General features: G+C 37.4%; 2 protein-coding genes across 5 annotated transcripts in view; one reads left to right on the top strand and one right to left on the bottom strand.

Moving 5' to 3' along the window:
• LOC128991839 (dystrophin) overlaps positions 1–19,779 on the bottom strand; it is a 549,174-nt gene that overhangs the window by 496,744 nt on the left and 32,651 nt on the right. The window lies entirely within an intron of this gene.
• LOC128991843 (facilitated trehalose transporter Tret1-like) lies at positions 10,095–16,065 on the top strand. The gene is made up of 3 exons (XM_054415056.1): positions 10,095–10,254; positions 14,091–14,281; positions 14,654–16,065. The coding sequence occupies exons 1-3, from the start codon at positions 10,182–10,184 to the stop codon at positions 15,803–15,805; spliced, it is 1,416 nt and encodes a 471-aa protein (XP_054271031.1). The 5' UTR covers positions 10,095–10,181; the 3' UTR covers positions 15,806–16,065.

The raw sequence follows: 19,779 nt of genomic DNA, 5'->3' as shown, positions 1-19,779 counted from the left end.
GCCATGTTATTAACACGTTCTCACGCACTACTCTTGCATTATGTAAACATTGTGCCAGCCATTCACATTAGCCTTTGGCGTGTCCAGCCACCAAGTTAACAGTTTTCACCTATATCGCGGCCATCGATTCAGTCCACTCCGTTTCCTGTTTCCGTAAACCCACTCGGTCTCGAACTGCTAAATCACTGGTTTTGTCCGTATGCTAATTAATTAACACAATAGGCCATTAGGGTAAAACGAAAGGTGTATAACTTTGTATGTATAACGGAATGGCCGAGATATCTGATCTATTGAAGGCTATTGATTGTTGCATGGTGAATTTTAAGTGCCGATTACGAGTGTGTAAATTTATAATTCAAAGACAAACTAAGATTTGTGAGTTGGATATGACCAGGACGTTATATCACAATGGATTAGTAAAAGTACGTTTACCTACGACCGTTTTTTAAAGTTGCCGTTTCAGTACAGTTCTTAGCATTGAAAAGTATCTCATAACAGCATTGTTTACTTCATAACAGCATAGTTATACTCATAACAACACGGGTAACGGACCAATGAGGTTCAAGGATTGAGAGAGAAGAAGTAAAATTTTAATGGTTCGAACTTCAACTAATCAGCTGTTTACCAACTTAATTGTTATTGATTGGTGAAATAATTAGTGTTTGGTTCAATGTTTCGTTGCATCACTGTCAGTGGCAATGGGAGGTTATAAACGAAAACATAACCTCTCTTAGAAGTTATTAGTAGTGATTTTTAGTAATTAAAACACTGTCGTAGGTAAAGTAGTGTACGCAACTCGCGTAAATAGTAATCGTTGCGTAAACTACTATTTTCAAACGTTGAAAGACTTCACGGTCAATCCCAATTCCAAGAGAATAAATCCATTGACAGTTTGTGTGAAAATAAGTCTAAACTCTTGTTTGAGCTGTGGTATTATAGTAGTGAAATATTAAAATGGAATCACAACTTTTGGTAAAAACATATAATTACATTTTTTCTTGTTTACATTACCTGTAATTGTGTCAATGTAATTTAAAAACAACGCTTTCAATTTTCTTTTACCATTGCTTTACAGACTAAAATAAATTTAACAGAAAGCGAAAAAACCCTATGAAACTATTAAAAAAATTCTAAACCTGTTGTTAGTTTAGTTAGGGTTTCTTTTCTCAGACTTTTCAAGAAAAAAGGTTCCCTTCTAAATAAATTAGTTCTACCATACAGCCATCTAAAAAAAGTAATGCACATTAACAGAGAGGATTTTATTAAATTCTACTGTGTCAGTTAGTTGAGCGTTCAGATTGAGGGTAGCGTTCAAAATGTTATGTTTTTATGTCCGGGAAGATTCTAACTGTTGTTAGCGAATTTCCCATATAGGGAATAAGCTATTACCGTAGGTCTCATGGTAAGACCTAGACCCGGGACCGATTTACTTTTTCGTTTTGAGGTCCCCAGAGGCCAAAAACACCATCCGTTCAAATTCATATATATATATATATTTATATATATATATATATGTCCGTTAGCGCGATAACTCGAGCAAAATTGATCCGATTTTTATGAAATTTGGTACAAATGTGTAAATCTACAATTATTCGAACGAGTTCGCGAACCAGCATAATCGGACCATGGTAACAGGGTTTTATGGGGTAAAAATGGGTTTTTCTCATTTTTGACCCTAATAACAAAAAATGTTGCAATTTCTTTCCAAGCCATTTTGTAAAGCTTAAAAAAAGAAATAATTTAGTATATTGAAGCGCTGTTGAATGCCTAACGGTCACGGAGAAAATTCAAAAAAAGTTTAATATAAAATTCCCTTGTTCTTCTTATGGAGGAAATGAAAACTGTTGTAGTTTACTTGTTTATGGATATATGTTGATAAAATTTGGCAAATTTAATTATTTCATCCTATACTATTGACGTATAGTCAAAAAACACGTTTTACCTTCCCTGTAGCAGCAAACCTAAGCACTTGTTAAATCTAATTTGTTATTAAAATTGGGAATAAATACGTCTTATTTTAGGAAATATTTTAGTAAAAATGTAATCAGACAAGTTGAAATTCGCTTAGTCTGCAGGTTTGCTGCGGCGGGGGTATTTTTATGTCTCATTCCTAACTGTCCAATCAACCTAGAGCTCGATTCCCCACACTTAAAACTATTAATATTATAATATTTAACACTTGCATTGACCAAACCATGTATCTTATAGCCAAACCTATTAAAAGAGTCTCGAGGAACTTTCAACGACGAAAACTGTAACAGAAACCCAACCACGATCACTATCTGAAATTCAATTACCACCACACAGAAGGTACAACACAAGTTATTTTGAATATAAATCAATAATTATAACTTTACAAACTCGGCAACTATTACCATTGTGTGTAAACAATCACGGGAGGGGGGGGGGGGGGTGGGGGTGACGTGGAAATTGCTATGGTAATGCAGACGGGCTAATGCATATCAAACACAGTTATCTGATATTCAATATCACCTGTGTACATAAACTGCCACTTTAAAGCGGTTCCCTTTCAATATCAGCCACAAACTGATATGTGATATTGTGATAAGTGTCAGGAACAGATGATTTCATATTTTCATATTCGTCTGACAGGAAATTCTATATATTTTTGCGTAATCGTTGACCACAATGTTTAGTATATAAAACATGTATGAAGAACCGGATGAGCGAATCATTTGTTGGGAGCAAATACAATATGGATTGGAGAGATGATTTACTATAACTTAGGCTAAATAATTAATTGCATAGAATTAAATATGCAGTAATATTTTCTTCGCGTCCTAATTACAAAAAAACACTTAGAATTGTCGAAATAAAATGAAATTTCACCGTACAAAAATTCATTGAAACAGCCCCGAAATCATTATGTTACACGATCAATGTGTTACTAATTTCGATATAATTTCCAAAAAAGTATCTACTTGATTCCTACTGCACTGGATGTATTTAGAAATATAAAGCGTATTTAATAAAGTAAATTTAAATATTTAATCAATCTTTGTTTCCAGAAAATATTATTTTGTTGTATTGTGACTTTTGCTTACTATATAGTAATATTGTAACGCCTGAAATCATAGGGCAGCAATTTAACACATCAGCGCAGCAGCGTATGGTTGCTGTCAGTCTTTGCAGGCGCTCAGTACAGCTTGCAGAGTGACCTTTACGAGTAAAATGCAGCCTAAGCAATCAAAGAGCTACAGTATTGCGAGTGCGTTCACAAGGTTTACAAACATTTTACTAAATCTGTATATATGGTATCCGAGAATTGGTTATCAGTGGAATTATCTTAAGGGCTTTATGTTAAAACAGCAAATGAATCGTTACTCATAAAGCGTCAATGAATTAAAATGTACACATGTACAAGACTGTAAAATTCTTCAAAATAAATTTACCTTAATATTTTGGAAATGTTTTAATATTGTATTTGGAAAAGTAATGGCAGTGAGTTTAAAACGACCCGTTTGATGAATTCGTCTTCATTCGTGAAAACAGCAAATCTAATAGCGTTAATTGTCGAGTGGATCTGAATCCAGTTCTTCCCTAGTAGCCCCACAACAACGTCTTATCACCACGTGTTCTAAATGTACAAGTCGACAAGTAGACTCATTTAATTGAACAATCTAAAGCTCATGTCATGTTTATAGAGGCTCTATGATATAAAATCAATGGTAGAAACTTGAACATAATTCATTTTTCATCGTAACAATTTAAACACACAGCGTTAACGAGCATAATTCCACCTTAAAATTTCAGCATATCCATGAGGATTATGAATCTACAAGAAGTAAGTTTAATCTATTGTGTAATAAGTACCATTCCCAACACTATCCTAGGTGGATGCGGAAGGGACATTAGTAATATGATAGCAACATTCGACATTACACCAGTTGTCATCACATATCCTCGTCAACATCAAAGTAATTTGCACACATCAAAATACCTACGGGAAAATGTTTACTGGATGATAACAATTTTCTTGCAAACATCGATAAATTACTTGTGAGTTTATGAATACACGAGGATATAAGCTGCAATTAATCACTACTTTTAAATATATCTACTGTTTTACAATGTAAATAAACGTATTTTCACAATTCAGAAGAAATTTAAAGGATATTAGTAAATTTAAGTTTAATATATAAAACACAAACAATTAGAATAAATTTTTACTAATCATTATATGCTGCTGTAAGTCATACTTGCAGTTTTAAGTAAATGTTGTTTTAAGAAAGAATTAATGTATTCATCAAGTGTAAAATATAGCCTACATTAGAAGGTAGGTGTTTCAGCATAATATTTTCCCCATAATCACTTAACGATCTGCCTAAAAGATACGAAAAAATATTAATTAGACATGTATTACAAAAATATTATGCACCTTAATGGTTACCGAAGTTTTAAAAGTGCTGAAGTCAGTACTATGTCACCCTTCTGGTACCCTTGTAAATTAATCAATCAATTGTTTTAATTCTTTGTTCCCCGCAAAGGATTTTGTTTTGGTAAAATTGAGCAAGTTTAAAAATATTTCGTTGTGAATTTTTTAAATGTAATTTTATTTTTAAAAATGTGTGTTCTTCTTAAAAGCAACACCAAAAACACTTCTTGAACCGATTAATTAATCGTTCATTAACAATAAGACTCTATTAAATGTAATCCCCCCCCCTAGCAATAGACCATAGACAAAAAAATCTTGTTAATATACAGGGTGACCGTTAAGTCTTAGGACGACTTTATAACTTTTAAACGACAAACGATATCACAACCACATTTGGTATACCGTTACTGCAAATTGTAAGCTACTTTTCTGGGGGATGCGGAATACTATCCCCCGGAAAACTACCCCCCCAGGTGAAATGTGACGTCACAAAATCTGCTAAATAACCAATATGGAAGCCGTGTCCGCGACTGGAATACTACCCCCCCCCCCTAGACAAATTATGCAATGTAATTTTAATTTTAATTCGATCAATTCAGTTGGATAATAGAAAAGGCATGTGGTGAATATAAAACAGATTTTAGAAATGTTACAGCAAGTTTGGTTGGTTAGGTTAGGTTAGATTAGAACTGTTTGACAACTAAATTTGAGTGTCCGTGACTGGAAAACTGCCCCCCCCCGGTCTCTGACGTCAATATGACGTAGGAACCTGCTTGGGGGGGTAGTTTTCCGGGGGACAGTCTTCCGGCGACCCCTTTTCTGTGTACATGGTGGTCGGATATCACCTTTGGGGGACGGCCCGTCGGGGGTCAGAAGAAAATCTTTAATGACAGCCTATGTTGAGTTGTACATCATTTTAAAGGTCTACTTCAACTGAAAACAATGCCGCAAACCGCACTTCAAAAGGTTGATCCTGCGCAAAATGGCAGATGTTCAAAGATTTTCAAAATTAGCCAATTTCTTTCAATTAAAACACTTTTTTAAATCTTTAAACAACTGTCATTTTTTAACGGATGGTCCTTTTGAAGTACGGTTTGCGGCATTGTATTCTACTAATAAATACCTTTAATTTGATGTGCATATTGACCTATGCTTCCATTCAAGATTTACTTCCGACTCCTTGTGGGCCGTCGCCCTGAAGAATTATTTGGATCACTGAATGTGAAGTTATGGGGATCATTTTAAAGGGAATTTTAAGCAAAGAAGAATGCCGCAAACCGTACTTCAAAAGGACCATCCGTTAAAAAATGACAGTTGTTTAAAGATTTAAAAAAGTGTTTTAATTTAAAGAAATTGGCTAATTTTGAAAATCTTTGAACATCTGCCATTTTGCGCAGGATCAACCTTTTGAAGTGCGGTTTGCGGCATTGTTTTCAGTTGAAGTAGACCTTTAAAATGATGTAAAACTCAACATAGGCTGTCATTAACGATTTTCTTCTGACCCCCGACGGGCCGTCCCCCAAAGGTGATATCCGACCACCATGTACACAGAAAAGTAGCTTACAATTTGCAGTAACGGTATACCAAATGTGGTTGTGATATCGTTTGTCGTTTAAAAGTTATAAAGTCGTCCTAAGACTTAATGGTCACCCTGTATAAAACTTCGAATATATAGTCAATGCTTATGACCAACTAGTCGATCGCTCAGTACTGTACTGCTGCTATAACATTAAGAACCCTATCTCCTAATGTTGTATAACTCCAAGACAATTAACCCAGTCACGTGACCATTGTTGGCATAATACGGCCAGCTGATTAACAACAACGCCGTAATGAAAACACGAGTTGTTGCGGCTTGGTGTAAATGAACGCCTGACACCCGACCTCAACATGAGATAACACTGAGATACATCCTTGTCCTTGGACTTGCCAATTCGACGGTCAACACCACACTGAGTGATCTACGATGTTTAATGTCTTTATAGAATAGTTTAATCCACGAATACTACAACAGACACAGTGTGGATCATAAACATATTTTTATTATGTTACTAGCCCGAAAGTAAACATTAACATTGTTTGGCCAAATGAATGCTATTAGTATAAGATTCGGGCCAGCAACGTCATTTGTTTTGTTTATGTTTTGGCAAACCTCAGCTATTATAAAGATAGGTTCAAGTGGAGGCGATAGATTTAATCCCCTAAAACCGCCTGAATGTGAACGGAGTATAGTGAAACAACAACTATGCAACAAACATGAAATCAATTGACAGTTTCAAAAACACAAATGTTGTATAATTTTTAAAACAAAACCTATTTACGGTTTATCACAAGCTTATAATAGGATTACAATATTAAACCTACATTATATATCTTTAAGGACACTGAGGTCGGTTGAATCATATCATAACGTATATTCAATATTGATTATAGAATGGAATTAATTGGATTAACAAAATTATAAAATACGCATATATATTTAACAGAAACAACAGTTTATTAACTTTTATCAACCTTTCAGAAAAAAAGTTTTCAATAATTACATATTTTCCTTGTATTGCTTTTTGTGCATACATCTTTTAGAAAAACGATTAAGTACGAGCATAGGCAATAGACCAATTTCAATTGTATTATGTCGTACGATATAAATACAAAATAATACAACTATACCGAACAATAATTAGTATATTTTTCATTTAAATGAACAACACTAATTCATGAAAGAAGTGCACCAAAACCCTGAATGAATAATCTACAACGCAAACAATAAATTTAATTGTCTCAAACACTAAGAGGATCTTTTCCCTTCAATTAGTTTTAAAACGAGTTTCAAGGTTTATTTTAGATAACAGGATTGTGTGCTTATCAACTAAATACAAAATTACCTTAAAACATTCTCCCAATTTGTTTCTATTTATTATTAATTTTCTATTACTTTTTCAATTAATATTTTTCAATTATTTAATTACGATTTTACATTTATAGTTTCCTTACAATTCTGCTATGATAGGTTTCCAATATTCGAAAGAATAATAAAAATATAAGAAGAATAGAAATCGAAAACTGGTTTAAAATAGCCCAGCATTAATTATCAATATAACACTTACATTATAGCTTGAGCTTAATAATTTTGAAAAATTTGCCTAACCTGACTTAATTTGTAAATTCTATAAGATTTTCTTAAAACGAGCATTGACATCTACAAGATGTATAGACAATTTCTTAACTCCTAATTCTTGTTCAACCTTGGACATACTAACTGTGCATAGTCTGTTAATGTTACAATTTATTTTCTTGTTCAACCAATAACATTATCAACACAGTAACCCGAATGAGGTTTCGCACATCACAAATAGGTTTAGTACACAATTACTTTCTTTGATGGTAGGAGGTCTAAAAGGTATTACATTAAAATATTTCGTTCAATTTAAAACCAACCTATACACAAAGGTCTATGCATAACCCCGACTACTGTATGTGTTATGTGTGCAGGTTCAGTCTCACACCAGATGTTGGTCTAGTTTCAGCAACTTCTGACTGAAGATTCCTTTGACAGTCATTATTCTATGGTAGTGACCCATGAGAGGAATTGTTTGACCTTCATGCATCCTCCATCAACACATGTGTGACCTGGATATCGCCGTTCTAAAGCCGTTGACTATATTTATTTAGTATGAAAAAGAATTGTTTGCTGCTTCTCAGCTGTCAGGGGAAAACTACAAACGTGTGTTTTTCCACGCCTAATAAATATTCCTAACGAGAAAAATGTTAACGTAAAACTGACTTGTTAAACTAACTGGTATGTAATTACCGATACACTATAAAATGTCTAACTATATCAAATGTTATTAGACATCCATCAACATTGTTAAGGGAAGGTACGGGTCACTTTTCAGGATTACTGTCCCAAAACACCTGGTTCGAATCCCATCAATCAACAATAGATCTTAGATAAGTAATAATTGTCTCAGTGGTTCGGAACCCACCTTAATACGCATATACCTTAATAGTTTCACCTACAGCTTGGAACAAAATGTCAAAAACTAGAACGAGTTTTTTTTCAGGCGAAGAGAACTTTCACTGTATTTTAAAACTCCCTCCAACAAAAACACAGATAAATTAGCTATCGTGAGTTTTGTTCTTGTTTTAATTACAGCATCGTTGTAAAATGGAGATGTCCGTTGGAATAAATAAATAAATAGTAGTCTTATTTACAAAACGTATCGGTAAGGTGTGGCTTTTACTGTTTTGTCATTTGTAACATTGCAAAGCACGAATATTCAGCCAACTTATCGGGCGTGCCTCCAGATAATGAATTGCTTATAATGCAAAGTATGCAAAAAAGCACGTGACGCACTCGATAAAGCCTATCAGCTGTTCAAACAGCTGTGTTCAGTGTGACAGACAACTGTTAGAGAGGTGCGGTGCTACTTTATACTGTACACCTTGGATTTCAGTGATACATATTTACCTTTTAAAACGTGCTACTGTGGGTCAAATTGCTCGCAATTTTATTGTGATTGATTCTATGAGGTAAGTTTCAAAGGTAAAATGTACTGATTCATCATTTAATTGTAACTCAATGGATTAATTAGTTGGAGTTCATTTTAAACATTTCTGTATTTTAAATCTTGGATAATGGTTAAGTAATTTGTTAAGAATATAAAACGTGTTTTCATAATGTTAAACATAATTTTTAACTTCAATATTTACAAAAGTACTAAATTAATCACTGATATACTGAAGGATCGTTCGGAATATTGGTAATGGGTACAAGTAGATTGTAATTGTATAGATCACCAATTTATTACATTGGTATAATATTTAAAGGACAATCGTAATAAATTGCACACCGATCGATATACGATTATGTATTTTGTCATCGCTAATATTATATAAATTGCCTGCATATCTGAAGAATGCTAAGAATTAGTTCAAAGTTATCAATCATCGTGACACTCAAAACTAGCGATTATTTAGACTCTTAACCTACATATTGTATCAATGTTGTGAAACTGTCAAATATTGTGTACGATCACAAACCTTTCTCCTTTACACACTGGCTCTATATTATTTGAACAAAAATATAGTAAATGAAAATATTGGACACCCGTCTTAGAAATAAATAGATAAAGTTATAGAAGTATTTCTAACAACAGTAAATCGATTTTGTTCAACCTGGTTTGTAATTACTGTATTATAGTATATTAACAGTTACCTTTTTTGTTAACACATGATTGCAAAATTACTTAGAGTATGATTTGTAAAACTCTTATTATGTTAACCAGAAAGACTCTGATTTAATGAAGCCTGAATCAACTCGAATGGGCAGATGATCTAATTTATGAATAATTTACGGATATAATATAGTACAGCCGATAACAACATGAACAATTCGTTATGTTTCACTAAATAAATGTCTAATTTATTTACCTTACACACGAATTTCTTGAACCTTCCTACTTAACTGTTTTATTTAGCATTAGCGTGTTAACGGACTTGTCTATTTAGCAACATGTTGTCATGAATTATTGAATTATTTGCGCACCACGTAGTGTTTAACCATTTTTCCATCTATTTACCTAACAAAATATTCTGTACGACTGCCAACTTTCCGCGCCAAAAATAGTGACGTCCCGACTTTGTTCAGCTGAGCAGACGAGTCGTACAACCCCCGTCTGTTATCTGACAGGTGACCTTGAGCTCCTAGATATCGTCGACGTGTTGGCGGTGGCAGTGGCCAGTGGTGGTCAGTTACAGTGGCAGTGGCAATACAGCAGACGACATGAAGGGTGCCGTCCCTTCCACAGATCTTCCCACCACTGGAGCCCTCAGGCAATACGTAGCAGCATGCTCAGGTAATTGTTGAATTGAAATTTTTTTTATAAAACAAGTGTATCTTGACAGCTGGTATTTTAAGAGGTAGAAATCACGATTAAAAGTTCAGTGCTGTAATATTTGTTTGTCTTTTCCTCATAGCATTAAGACATGTTTTATATGTAAGAGGTGAGTGTTTAAGAAGTGAATTATCTATGATAGGACGAAATAAATTTTAATTTTTAACTTATACATGTTTTACTAGACAATTGGCTGATGTTGTTAAATTCGTAAATTTAGCATATACAACAAAAATTTTATCAAAATAATTTACTTTGTAGGTTAAAGACGTTGTTCTTTAGTGAGGAACTGCACATGGTAATTATTAAAATGTAACATGTACCGGTACCCAGGAGGAAAAAATACATCCTTACTGTATATTGTGACCATTGGATCTCAAAAAGTAATTTACACTATAATTTAAATACTGTACATAATGATCTTTTAAAAGACTATTTATACGATTCAGGGCAATATGTAGTAATCACATAGAGAATTTCTAGTTAAAAGTTAAATGTTTTCTTATCTGTTAGTTACCTATTTACAAACTAATTGTTCAACTATACTGGCTTTTGTTATTCTACACTGACCATTGCTTCCTCATTTAACCAACAAAGGCTTCAATTATTTTTAGACACAGTTAGTTCAATATTTAAAAAAAGGACAAATAGAAATATCGTGTAAAAACATAAGCGAAAATAAATTGTTGAAAAAAAATATGAAATGTGTTGCATACTAATGTAAGCCCTTTATGTTTCAACTAACTGCCCTACTGAGCTAATTTAAATTTAATTTAATTTTAAACCTAATTCAACAAAGTGGTCCCTTTCTTTTTTTAATTTCCTATTCGATATTATTACGATATATAATATTAAAATATTAAAACACATATTTTCCTGCTTTATCTGAATTACATCATGCTTTTACGCGCGTGAAAATGTGAACTCCATTTACGATAAACCATATGTAAACAAACCACTTCAGAACAAGTAGTACAACACCGATGCAACAAGATTATAATACACCATATAGATAATTTCAACAACCCAGACTCGATAACTTAAACACCTACAATTAACAATCAAATAAAAATAAAATAGGCTTATGGTTTATAATTTGATATGAAGTTGATTTCGCTGCAAGCATTCAATGTAACACTAGAATGTAACATTGAATGCCAATTCGTGCAATCAACAATGTTTATGTTTGACTTATTGTGCGCTATAACCTATATAGGCCTAACACATATTGCAAGTTGTCACATCTCACAGCCAATAGCTGTGTCTGTAACTGTTATAACCTTTTATGGTTACTGTAACACTAATTTATGATATACTTTATATACTCGAGCTGGAGTCTGACGTTCCTGCTTTGTTACTGTTGTACTTTTACGATGTATTTTTTAATTTTATGTATCTACGGTTTGTATTTGATTAGTTTACGACTTTGTAGGGAACCAGCACCTTTACTACTATCTAACGGCGACATTTTGTTTGATAGAATTATTAGCCATAGCGTAATGGGGAAAGAATTTAGATCCAGAATTGACATTACTTGGAATCGAACCAGCATACTTCAAGATTGAATGCGAGAACTTTAATCACTCATTTACCCGGGAAATTATTAACATTTCCCGAGTTCACAGTTTGACCCTAGCCAATTACTGGATGTACTTTGTTCAAACGTCACGTTTTCCTCCGACCACCACGTGTACCTCTTCTGCCTCTCGGGCGTCGCCTGTTATCAGCACTAGCCAGCCTTGGTGACCTTGGCGATAACAGAACTACGGCACAACGGCCATCGTCCTTCACGAATCATCGGGCTTGGATTTCATAAAAACACGTTTATCTTACGCTGACGCAGGTTTTGCACAGCTAATTATATTGCGATTGTTTCGTTGCAAATGAGCGCACATTGTTAACTGGGTTGCAAAACCATACGTTGAAAATAACTAATTTTATCAATCAATTGCTGAGAAATCAATCGAAATGCTTAGGGGATTCATTTTTGAGGGAGAGGTGGGAAAATTCATTTATGCATACAGGTGGCTAGCCTGTAAGGGTGCGTTCACAAAGAAAGCTTGTTACAAGCACTTGTTGGCAAGCGCTTGCAAGCTCGAACCGGCGTGAAAAAAGTCAACATAGTATCAAGCGTGTGCGTTCACAGACAAAGCTTGTGCCGGCTAGCAAGCGCTTGTTACAAGCTCTGACAAGCACGCAAGAACGTTTCGTACTTGTTTTCCGGCGCTTGTTGGCCGAACCAGTCAAAATCAGTTACCAACTACAGTACTAACAGTTCAGTATGGATGTCGATGAGTTGATAGCTCAAGTATTTAGAGCTTCCAATAAAAAAATAAAAATCACACGTATTGTGGTTTTTCCCTAGAATGTTCAATAACGCAACCAATAGGACAAATGTAACATTAATGTATTAAGATGATAGACGAAAACATTTAATTCAATATTAATTAAGTGTTGGATTTTTTATAGATGAAACTTGTATGCTTTTATTTTATTCACCTAGAAAATTAAAACATTTGAATGTATCTCACAATATTATTTGCATCATAATTAATCAGCTACATAGGGTGTTTAAAACTCCCCTCGAGTATTTTTTAGGTTTTGTTATTGGTCCAAAATTCGTTCTGGTGCATGGATAGGTTGCTTATTCCTATTCCCCCAAAACTGCAATAAAACACTTTCAATTTTCTTGAGGATGTAATTAAACGTGGTTAACTCCATTCTCGTATAAGAAAAAACCTCTTTTTGTCCAATTTCAATTGAGGAAATAGATGGTGGTATTCCCCTAACCTACCTCTTCCGCGGTTAATTGCATGAACATCTACTTTCCTTCTACGAATTTTTAATTCTACATTTTCAATCAAAATTAACTCTCCATCACTTGAGGAAGGTATTGTCTCAACCAGAGCTGAGACTACACTGAGCTTGAAATGCAAGCGTTTGTTGTGAACACTCAACAGCATTCTCAAGCGCTTGGAACAAGCGCTGAAAGTAAGTTACTTGTAACCAGCTTTCTTTGTGAACGCACCCTAAGGTGGGACTCCAACGGGTCCAGAGACTACCCACTAAAATCTCGTCTTCTCTTCGGAAACTAGCCTGGCAACACTTGTCACACTTCATCAGAACTAGGCCGAATTTGCCTTCGCCCCTTAGGGGATACATATATAAACCTATATAATTGACCCTATATAACCCTTCTGTTCAAATAATTGAGGGTAGTGAGCTATTGGTTTTTGCCATGTACTTCAGTAAACATGATAAAGGGCAATGGCAAGACTGTAAATACGACGACAACACTTCAAATATTTTTCAACAACTCCTTGTCAGTAATTTGTTTACTGGGAAGGCGTTTACTAATTAGTTGGCGTGTCATAAGGGCAATTTGTTTCAATTCAAATTGTCTCAGTCCAATCAATTAACATTAGACAAGATGGGAACAAGACGTTTGGGCAACATTCTTGGCGTACTTTCGTATTTCATACGACATATTCTGTGGTCTCCTAATCTATTAAATACCTTTTCTATGTATACGTAGCATATCCTGCCAATCAATGATTTTTGCACTCTGCTCTGTCAACATCATAAAATATTTAATCCACTCCCGAAACTATAATAAAACTATACTGCTGTGGCGGTCACTCCTAGCAAGATCACCTAGTAAATTTTAGTATCTCTCAATGTCCTGGCTTTTCTGTTGGTGATGACGACGGACACCATATCCAGCCAATACCAAACTGCTAGGGTTGTCACTCCCAGCAAGCTCTTCTAGTCTATTCTAATCACTCTGACAATTCCAGCGTCCCTGATGGTGATGACGACGGGGTGTTGGCTAGGGTGGCCATCGCCCGCCATACCCAAGCTGGAACATAACGAGACGTCAGTGATAGTCAACAGTAACCAGATCTCATGGATGGTCGCCCTCATGGACGCCGGCTCTGCCGTCAGTCCGGTCCCGGCTGGCTTCCTCATGGACATCATCGGACGCAAGGTAATTTCCAGGAGAGGTCTGACAGGAATTAAATGGCTTTTAGAACTACATCCAGAATGGATCAAGTAACTAGAGTATAGAGGTGACTCGTGGTGCATGGAAACCACGTCATGCATTGTACTACCTTACAAAAAATTATGATCTACATTGAAAATATTTGGGCATGATTCAACGCAAAGTTAGCAACATATTTTCTTCCAGATGCTTTCGCAGTGTGGGGAGTTTTGGAGTATTTTATCTATCACTGTTTCGTTTTGTTGAAACAAATAATTAGTAGCTAACAAAATGCTAAAATTTGGATCATAAATTCTTCAGCAGTTAGATTGTTTGCCTCTATGGATCAGAATGCAGCTAATCCCCCATGTGTTGCAGGTAGTGCTGCTGCTGGCTGGACTACTCTTCGCCTTGTCCTGGCTGATGGCACTCCTGGCTCACACCCCGAGTGTCCTCTACGTCGCCAGGTTCCTCGCCGGAGCCGGTAAAGGAGTCGCCTTCACCGTAGCGCCCATGTACCTGGGCGAGATAGCCAGCACGGGTATCCGCGGCGCAGTGTCCACCATGTTCGCCGGGCTGCTCTGGGCCGGCACCATGTTCGAGTTCGGCATCGGACCCATGGTCGGGTACGACTCGCTCATCATGATGTCCCTCAGCGTCCCTGTGTTGTTCCTCGCCACGTTCATCTTCATGCCGGAATCGCCCTACTACCTGGTCATGAAGGGGAGAGACAAAGATGCCAAAAAGGCGCTCCAGTGGTTACGAAACAGCCCAGACCAACCGGAGGAAAACGCTGCTGCGAACCCCGTGAACGTGGAACTGAAGCTGATCCAGAACACGGTCAACGAGGAAATGCAGGACAAGAGTAGTTTTGTCGATCTCGTGTCTTCCCACAGCAACAAGAGGGCGACGACCATCGTAGTGATCATCTCCATGTTCCAGCGAACCTGCGGGATCAGCCCACTCCTAGCGTACTCCTCCACCACACTACCCAAGACTGACTCTTTCATAGGACCCTCTCAAATCATCGTCGTGTTCGGCTTGATCTTGACAATCTCCAACTTCCTGGCGACGCCTCTGGTGGACCGTCTGGGACGCAAGCCTCTGTTGATCTTCTCCGGAGCCGGCTGCGGTGTGGCGACCGGCGTCTCCTCGCTGTTCTACTACCTCCAAGACAACACCACCGTCGACGTGAGCGGGTACGTGTGGGTCCCGTACGTCTGTATCTGTATGTTCGGTCTCACCCACTCTATAGGTATCGGAGTGATCCCTCACACTCTGCTGGCCGAGCTTTACCCACAGAACGTCAAGTGCTACGCCGCCGCCGTCGCCGCCATCACATTCGCCCTCTCGTCCTTCGCCATCAACAAGGTCTACGCCTCCGTGACCCACGAGGTCGGCGTGTTCGCGATGTTTGCGTTTTTCTCACTCAACGGTCTCGTGTGCGCGTTGTTTTCCTACTTTGTGATCTTCGAAACCAAAGGCAAGACTTTCGCGGAAATCCAAAGCGTACTGAAAAAGGAGCGGTGATTCGAATGTACAAAAAGCTGGACATACCAAAGATCTGACCACCTTATGTATTTGTAAAGAAAACTCCTTAATTTTGGGTTTTAAATTAACCTAATGAGAACATTACTGTTGTGTAAATCCAATCAAGTAACCAAAAAAACTGTATAGTCTTACTAACAATTGTTCCTAGCCTAAAGGCATGAGTACAATAAGCTATTAAGTACATTGTAAATATATAAATCTTTAACTGTATATTAAATTAATATATTTTTAGTAACGATTTTCGTTTTGATTTCCTTCATTTCGTTGAGTAGGGACCTCATAACTATTACATTTTAATTTGATTGAAAATAGGTAAAACCTCACTGTAAGTGGGTAAAATTACTTTCCAACTAATTTACAGTTTACATAACACATTTTCAAACATATGTCATAATAAAAATTGCATTTGAAAATGAATAACAAAACCGAATACCTGATTCGTTCATGTACACAGGAAACCGTTCACATAGAAATACAAAGTCCACATACATATTGCTTATTTATTATTATTCTCACAAACACAACGAACACCGGTCGAAGTATAGTATAGCTGCAAGACGTACCTTTCTGAGGGCAAATATTGTTGAACATGCCGCGCTGAGTGGCCTCCACACACACAATCTCACTACAGACACACTCACAACTTTGTTTATTCAGCACAAGATCGAGTTGCCCATTCATTGCAACAACATCACATAACGATCCAGATCTTCCATGTGCCCAGTTTGGACATTGACAAGGAAAACAGAGCTGTAAATGCAGCAGTGTACGACTAAAAAGAGATTTTGTACAATTTTATCTTAGTAGAATAAGTTAAAGGATCTTTGAATTTCTGGATGTCGAAGAGAAAATATTGGTTTATATGAAACATCTTTTAAGCAAAGAAACTATACTAGGATTTATGGCAAAATATCGCAATTATTTTCATTGGTAAAGATGGTGGGATGTGTGGTTTGATTTACAAAAAACCCAAGTTTACCTTAATACTTATGAGTTGTTGGCAAAACATAGTTTTGTTCCTAATAAGTTGAAATAATTGTACACCATCATAAGGTATGTACAATAAAATGGAAAGACAACATTTAAAGTATTCCATGATTTAAATTCAATGTCTAATTTTTATTTGATGTACTGAACACTACTACAAACTGTGATACTTGTTAGGTAGTCAATGGTAGAGGTAAACAATCTGACAACCACGTGATGACGTCATTGTCTACGTACAAGCCCAGTTTAGAGAGACAACTGCCACCTGTCACCAGGTCATGTCTACAATGTTACTCTCGTACATACAACATGACTACAACATAGCGAGGTTTGGTAGAGGTAAACAATCTGACAACCACGTGATGACGTCATTGTCTACGTACAAGCCCAGTTTAGAGTGACAACTGCCACCTGTCACCAGGTCATGTCTACAATGTTACCCTCGTACATACAACACGACTACAACACAGCGAGGTTTGGTAGTGGTAAACAATCTGACAACCACGTGGTGACGTCATTGTCTACGTACAAGCCCAGTTTAGAGTGACAACTGCCACCTGTCACCAGGTCATGTCTACAATGTTACCCTCGTACATACAACACGACTACAACACAGCGAGGTTTGGTAGTGGTAAACAATCTGACAACCACGTGATGACGTCATTGTCTACGTACAAGCCTAGTTTAGAGTGACAACTGCCACCTGTCACCAGGTCATGTCTACAATGTTACTCTCGTACATACAACACGACTACAACATAGCGAGGTTTAGTAGAGGTAAACAATCTGACAACCACGTGATGACGTCATTGTCTACGTACAAGCCCAGTATAGAGTGACAACTGCCACCTGTCACCAGGTCATGTCTACAATGTTACTCTCGTACATACAACACCACTACAACATAGCGAGGTTTGGTAGAGGTAAACAATCTGACAACCACGTGATGACGTCATTGTCTACGTACAAGCCCAGTTTAGAGTGACAACTGCCACCTGTCACCAGGTCATGTCTACAATGTTACTCTCGTACATACAACACGACTACAACATAGCGAGGTTTGGTAGAGGTAAACAATCTGACAACCACGTGATGACGTCATTGTCTACGTACAAGCCCAGTTTAGAGAGACAACTGCCACCTGTCACCAGGTCATGTCTACAATGTTACTCTCGTACATACAACACGACTACAACATAGCGAGGTTTGGTAGAGGTAAACAATCTGACAACCACGTGATGACGTCATTGTCTACGTACAAGCCCAGTATAGAGTGACAACTGCCACCTGTCACCAGGTCATGTCTACAATGTTACTTTCGTACATACAACACGACCACAACATAGCGAGGTTTGGTAGAGGTAAACAATCTGACAACCACGTGATGACGTCATTGTCTACGTACAAGCCCAGTTTAGAGAGACAACTGCCACCTGTCACCAGGTCATGTCTACAATGTTACTCTCGTACATACAACACGACTACAACATAGCGAGGTTTGGTAGAGGTAAACAATCTGACAACCACGTGATGACGTCATTGTCTACGTACAAGCCCAGTTTAGAGTGACAACTGCCACCTGTCATCAGGGCATGTCTACAATGTTACTCTCGTACATACAACACGACTACAACACGGCGAGGTTTGGTAGAGGTAAACAATCTGACAACCACGTGATGACGTCATTGTCTACGTACAAGCCCAGTTTAGAGTGACAACTGCCACCTGTCACTAGGCCATGCCTACAATGTTACTCTCGTACATACAACACGACTACAACATAGCGAGGTTTGGTAGAGGTAAACAATCTGACAACCACGTGATGACGTCATTGTCTACGTACAAGCCCAGTTTAGAGAGACAACTGCCACCTGTCACTAGGCCATGCCTACAATGTTACTCTCGTACATACAACACGACTAATAGCGAGGTTTGGTAGAGGTAAACAATCTGACAACCACGTGATGACGTCATTGTCTACGTACAAGCCCAGTTTAGAGTGACAACTGCCACCTGTCACTAGGCCATGTCTACAATGTTACTCTCGTACATACAACACGACTACAACATAGCGAGGTTTGGTAGAGGTAAACAATCTGACAACCACGTGATGACGTCATTGTCTACGTACAAGCCCAGTTTAGAGTGACAACTGCCACCTGTCACTAGGCCATGCCTACAATGTTACTCTCGTACATACAACACGACCACAACATAGCGAGGTTTGGTAGAGGTAAACAATCTGACAACCACGTGATGACGTCATTGTCTATGTACAAGCCCAGTTTAGAGTGACAACTGCCACCTGTCACCAGGTCATGTCTACAATGTTACTCTCGTACATACAACACGACTACAACATAGCGAGGTTTGGTAGAGGTAAACAATCTGACAACCACGTGATGACGTCATTGTCTACGTACAAGCCCAGTTTAGAGTGACAACTGCCACCTGTCACCAGGTCATGTCTACAATGTTACTCTCGTACATACAACACGACCACAACATAGCGAGGTTTGGTAGAGGTAAACAATCTGACAACCACGTGATGACGTCATTGTCTACGTACAAGCCCAGTTTAGAGTGACAACTGCCACCTGTCACCAGGTCATGTCTACAATGTTACTCTCGTACATACAACACGACCACAACATAGCGAGGTTTGGTAGAGGTAAACAATCTGACAACCACGTGATGACGTCATTGTCTACGTACAAGCCCAGTTTAGAGTGACAACTGCCACCTGTCACCAGGTCATGTCTACAATGTTACTCTCGTACATACAACACGACTACAACATAGCGAGGTTTGGTAGAGGTAAACAATCTGACAACCACGTGATGACGTCATTGTCTATGTACAAGCCCAGTTTAGAGTGACAAACTGCCACCTGTCACCAGGTCATGTCTACAATGTTACTCTCGTACACACAACACGACTACAACATAGCGAGGTTTGGTAGAGGT

The sequence above is a fragment of the Macrosteles quadrilineatus genome, unplaced genomic scaffold, assembly GCF_028750875.1.
Source record: "Macrosteles quadrilineatus isolate MER2022 unplaced genomic scaffold, UCM_ALF_1.0 Scaffold_4__1_contigs__length_99947679, whole genome shotgun sequence".
Lineage (NCBI taxonomy): Eukaryota > Metazoa > Arthropoda > Insecta > Hemiptera > Cicadellidae > Macrosteles > Macrosteles quadrilineatus.
This window is presented reverse-complemented; position numbering and strand designations above follow the sequence as displayed.